The sequence below is a fragment of the Mus caroli genome, chromosome 4 (assembly GCF_900094665.2).
Source record: "Mus caroli chromosome 4, CAROLI_EIJ_v1.1, whole genome shotgun sequence".
Taxonomy (NCBI): domain Eukaryota; kingdom Metazoa; phylum Chordata; class Mammalia; order Rodentia; family Muridae; genus Mus; species Mus caroli.
The window spans coordinates 51,848,808-51,854,669 of NC_034573.1; the positions used below are offsets into that span (position 1 = coordinate 51,848,808).

Sequence of the window (5,862 nt, forward strand, 5' to 3'; positions counted from 1 at the left end):
CTGTTCTATTCATAGACAGCACGTTGCTCAGTCATCATCAGAGAAGTGCCTGCCTGCAGCAGATAGGAAGAGATACAGTGATCCACAGCCAGACAGCATGCAATGTGAGAGACCTAGCGACACTCAGCCCTAAGTGGGATATAGCCATTAAATCCCATCCCTCAGGGATTAGGAAACCCTATAGAATAGAAGGTGGAAACAGTAGAAGAACCAGCGGGGATGGAGGACACCCACCAAAGAAACAAGGCTCTCTAAATCAGCATGACCAACTCTCCCATGAACCCACAGAGACCGAGGCAGCATGCACAGGGTCTGCATGGGTCTGCCCCAGGTCCTTTTCATATATATTGTGGCTTCCAGTTTAGTGGGTTTTATGGGATTCTTGAGTGTGTAAACAAGTGGATCTCTGTTTCTTGTGCTTTCTTGTAGGATCTTTTCCTTTGGTTTGTTTTTGCCCAATTCTGATGTGCTAGTTTTTGTTTTATCTTATTTATTACATACATTTTATTCTAAATAAATAAATAATAAAAATCTCTCTAAAATACCTTGCTCTAGTACTCATTCCGTTGAGGTGACACATCTCTCATGAATCTCAGGGATGAGGAACCAGTATCTGAGCTAAAGGAACAGTTGTTGGGCTGCCTCAGACTGTTAAAGAAGCTCAGAGAGAGAAGCCATCACAGCACAAGCCAGAAGCTTCTCGAAAATAGAAAAAAAAGCACAGACCAGAACCACACATCGCCAAACACTGATTGAGAATGATTTATTAAGGTTCAATTAGTATGCTTTTCAATTCAAATAGTCCTTACCTCCCCCATAAAAAGGGCATCAATAAAAGTCCAAGTTCGTTTCACTCACTTCCAGTATAAATTTCTTTGCATTTTGTGAATCCTCGAGCAAAGTCTTTGTCCTGCTAACTGGCTCTCCGCCTACTTATTTTTTTTTTCACCAGGCACACATCACATGCACCACTGTCCAGACACAAGCCACACCCTGCCTTCCTCCTCCCTAGAATGCCACTCTCGGCAGGACTGCCTTCTCTCAGACGTCCTCCTGACCTCCCCACACCTGCTTCAGGACTATTCTTCTTCCTCCTATTCCTCATAGCATGACAATAGAGACCTTAGTCTCCAGGACACTGTACTGGGCATCTCTGAACACAGGGTGTCCATTGCTGGAGACCACACAGCAGCCAGTTGCTAGCACACCCCACCCAGGCTGCTTGGTACTGCATTGCTGGGTTCACTTTGATGCTTGATGTCTTTGTGTTTTCTTGTGTCAAGAAAGGGATCCCCAGTTCCTCATGAACACTAAAGTAAATCTGCTAGTTATGTTAAGGGTCTTGGTTATTGGGAAACATCTTGTCAAGAACCCATTAGCAACTAAAGTAGCCACTGTGTTTCTTTTGTAAGAAGGTAATTTCTGGGCTTTTTGTCAGCACGGTCACCCCTGCAGTTTGAGAGTAGAATATCCCTTTTTATAAAGTGACAACACATGAGGACATTTCACATTTTAAAAAGTAGGTCCTTCATGGGAATAGAGCCTAAGTAAATCATCAATGATACTGGCAAAGTTTTATATACACAAGATTCTTCCAATATTATAATAATGAAAAAAATTAAAAACATAGTCAACAATACAGGAATGGTTAAATAAACTGAGCTGCATCCATTAAATGGAATATTACATATATAGCCGCTAACACTGTTTTTGAAAAAAAAAATGCCATAGAAAAACCTGGCAATTCTGAAAGAAGAAGTTACAAAACATTTTACAATATCAACCCGATTATGTTAAAAAAAAAAAAAAAGGTATATATGTCTATAGGCATACTTGGGTGAGCAGGGAAAGATGGCTACTTCCAGGTCGTATATCAGCAATCTTTCTTTCTTTTTCTTTTTTCACACAGTTCTGCAATTTTCAAGTTTTCTATAGTAAGTAGGTATTATTTTCTAACTTGGAAAACCACAGGCTTTAAAAACAAGTCCCACTGACGGTCTGGCACTGAGAACGCACGCGGGTATCTTCACTATGCAGGGACAACACTACAGCTTCATCTCCTCCAGCGTTTGGAGAGCACACACTCTTTGGGTGACAAGCTCACATTCCTTTGCCTTTCATGTATATTTCATTACTTTAATTAAAAGGTAATTGATTAGGATATGGTTTTTCCTGTAGCCTAGATGAATACTGGTGTTTACTAGATTCTTCTATTCCCTAGATTTAAAATAGTGGCCTTTTATCTTTAAAGAAAGGCATACTGAATACACACGCCACATGCTTGCTTTCTAAACAAACACGAAAATCATTCTAATTTATACTTTTCCTCCATCATGTAAAAAAAACAAAACAAAACTCATCTATGTCAGTTTAGCAGTCTTTTCGATCACAAACATGCTGTCAGGCATAAACATACTCATTAATAAATGCAATGTATTGTTTGTTCTTTAAAGGGGAAGCCTGTGTGAATTGTATACTCGATTCAGCAGATTTTTTTTCCTGGCTTAGGCCAAACCACATAAAATCTTTTAAGTCTAGTTAGTGAATGCTACACGGTCACCCCAGAGTCCGTTTCTCAATTCCACCACAAGACGGTCCCCTTCTGTTTTCCAAAGGAGAAGATGGGGGCTGCCAAATAAGTTCATCCTCAAGTCTCTTGGGTCTAGGGACAAATACTGCCATTGGTTAGTGTTAAATACAGGAGTGTCTTCATCTCCTCTGGCTCCCCACCTTGCCCTGGCAATGGGGGGGGGGGTAGGGTGGGGTTCACAGATCCACAGAGGCCGGCTGGCTTCCTTCTAAACCACAGAGTGGTCGTTGCTGTGAACTCCAGCCAGAATGGTGTGGTTGAGGGAGGAGGCCGAGCGGTCAGAGCCTTCCGTGGGGCCATTAGGGTTCTCGTTGCGCTGGCAACACAGGATCTGCCTGAAGGTGGCGCTCATCTCTTTGTCGCGGTAGGAGTAGATGATAGGGTTCATAGCAGAGTTGAACTCGGCCAGGAGGAGGAAGAACTTCTCATAGGCCAGGACATCGCACTGCGGGCAGCACACATCCAGCAATAACAAGACCAATCCCGGAGTCCAGCAGACAATAAAGGCACCTATGGCGACAGGGGAGGGATCTGAGCGTTAGAAGGAGAATAATACATATCACTATGAAGCATGTAACCAAATAGGGAGAGGACCTCAGGTCTCTGTGCAAATCATGAAACCAGAGAGCCACCAATCCCGGAGACTTCGCTTCTGAAATCAAAGCAATAGTCACCTTAATAATACACTGTTGACTCAAGTCCTACTTAAACCCGAGGATGTGTGGATAATATTAATAATTTTGAACAGACCACTCAGTTTGATAAAAAAAAATTCTCCATGAGAAAATGCATTAGGAATCTTTAAGAACAAAATCTCATCAAGGTATGGCTGTTTAGGAGCTAAAAGTCAGACATTAAGGCATACCCCTCCACTTTTAGTGAAGGTGTAGATTCTGGTTTCTGCTCACCAGTGCACAAACTATTGCTTTGCCGTTTGGGAAACTGGGTGGGTTGGGCAAATTGAATTTTGTCTCACTTTTCTCATTTGAAAAACCAGACATGGCCTATTTGCCTCCTGGGGTGGGTTATAAATTTTAAATGGATGCTAAGAAAATAATCGACCAGTACATGTTAACAACCCGATAACAGTATTGTTATCCCAAGTTCTGTGGCATGTGAATAGGCAACTGCCAATAATGAACGCTTTAGTTTTTGATCCAACAATCACAGTTCTTGTGTCCGTTTTCTAAAGGATAACTCACCTAATGTGCACATGTAGCAGGCAAGCTAAAACTCCACTGTACAGACAGAGAAACTGAGGCCCAGGAAGATTAAATACCTTGCTTAAAAGACCAGGACCCTGTGAGGTGATAAACAAGAATCGAATCACAGAGTCTATGCCCTTGGACCCTGGCTCCGGCATCCACATTCCTGAAAGCACCGCATTATCCTTCCACTTTTCGCAAATTATAAAGTTAAGTATTTATTACCAAAGCTTATATTTCAGCTGCCCTGTAACCTAGGTCAATTCTCTGCTTTCTCGCCCACTACTACTCTGAATTATTCAGATTTTTCTATAATTATGATTGCTTTGGAAATGCAGATGAGAAAAGATATCCCCTCTTATTTAGTTTCTGAGGTCGCATTCCACCTGGATCTGAGGGAACTCGTAAGCCATGAAATGATTCGTTAGCTTTGATGACTGTGTAAATCGGGGCATGCACTGGGGGTCTTCTACAGAATCAATCAATCCAGTGGGGCAGTGTGTGCCATTACACCTCAGCTGCCCACCCACCCCATTGGATAATCAGCTGTCTAGTGAACAGAGAGAGGGTGAGCAGGGAGAAGCCCCACATGCATTTGAATCTTCAGATGCACACAGTGGTTCAGGTTTCAGTGTCGTCTTCAGTTTGAACCAATCTCAAGGAATGAGTTCAGAAAAAGAAAACAAATGTGATTTAGTCTCCAAACAGCCCAGTTTTGAATGTGAGAGCCTCCCCCATCTCCTTTTGCACCCTTTCAGCAGGGAAATACAAATAGAGCAAGAAGAAAAATACCCTATAAAGCTCTTTGTTCTGTACCACCTATGTGTATTGGTTTTAGACTGCTGTTCACTTTGAAGGCCATCCAAGGTGCTTCATTTTTCTTATAAATACAATACCTTAGACACTCCTCAGAGAGGGAAAACAATATTCCAAATATCAGCAGATAATAGCCACAGCTCTATCTGACCCTCAATAAAAATGCTAAGAGAGCCTTCATTCCAAGCCCTTGAATATCCTTTATTGAAAATCATTCAGAAAGTTAAACATGAAGGGAAATCAAAGGAATGCCTCCTGGGTTTCAGAAATAATGCCTTATTCATCGAGAAGCCAGGAAAGAAATCATTCTCAGGATGGAAAAGGCTTGGATGGGAAAGTGCACAGTCTCATTATTCATCTACTTATCACACACACACACACACACACACACACACACACATACACTTGTCATGAATGGAAAACCAATCCTAAATGTTCCTTTTCCCCTTTCCTTTATCAAAGCTCTCATTGAGCTCAAATTCAGAGCTTGGCTGGCTACAAGCACAGACAGATATATATTAAATAAAACTACCTCCTTCTCCCTGTGGGCGACAGAGAGGAAACACCCTTCTTCTCATACAGTGGCCCAGTCTGCTTGACTTTGATCAGAAGAGGATCTAAGTACTGTCATGGGCTGTTCATGATTTCTTAAAATGCAAAAATTCAAGAAGAACAAGGTCCTCTTAGGAAAGAGATAGCCTTAAAAAAGAGACTTTGGACTTCACTTTTAGACAGAAAAAAAAAAAAAAACCCACCCTGTTAGATTTGGCCACAGGAAATGGGAAATGCTACAGCCTGACCGAAGCTAACCTATGTGAACACTTCATGCAGGAATTGGAGTCCTCTTCGTTCTCCTTCACTGGAAGGAACTGTTTTTATAACTGTGATTAGGCCAACCACACTGTCTCAGACTCTTCATGATTCAATCAAATGTCTCAGTGATAGCACTGACAGCCTCAGAAATCCACATTAAAAACTGATCATATTAGTCTGCATGGTGGTGGCACACACCTTTGATCTCAGCATTCAGGAGGCAGAGATCTCTGTGAGTTCAAGGTCAACCTGATCTACAGAATGAGTTCTGGGACAGCCAGGGCTACACAGAGAAACCCCACCCTGAAAACAAATGAATGAAGAAAAGACAAGACAAGAAAAGAAAGGAGTGGAGGGGAAGGGAGGGGAAAGGAAGAGGGAGAGAGGGAGGGAAGGGAAGGAAAGGGAAGGGGGAGGGGAAGGGGAAGGGAGGAAGAA

At 42.2% G+C, this 5,862-nt stretch overlaps 1 protein-coding gene across 10 annotated transcripts in view; it reads right to left on the minus strand.

Moving 5' to 3' along the window:
• Nucleotides 1-749: 749 nt before the first annotated feature.
• The window catches only part of Lpar1 (lysophosphatidic acid receptor 1), a 114,158-nt gene continuing 109,045 nt past the window's right edge, over nucleotides 750-5,862 (minus strand). For 9 of the 10 annotated variants that reach the window (XM_029476808.1, XM_029476807.1, XM_021159985.2 and 6 more), the window contains one exon: nucleotides 754-3,100. In XM_029476808.1, the coding sequence (XP_029332668.1) occupies nucleotides 2,799-3,100 (302 nt within the window). In that variant the 3' untranslated portion in view covers nucleotides 754-2,798. Of the gene's footprint in view, nucleotides 3,101-5,862 lie in introns of all 10 variants that reach the window. The other variant, XM_021159981.1, reaches the window with a different exon arrangement.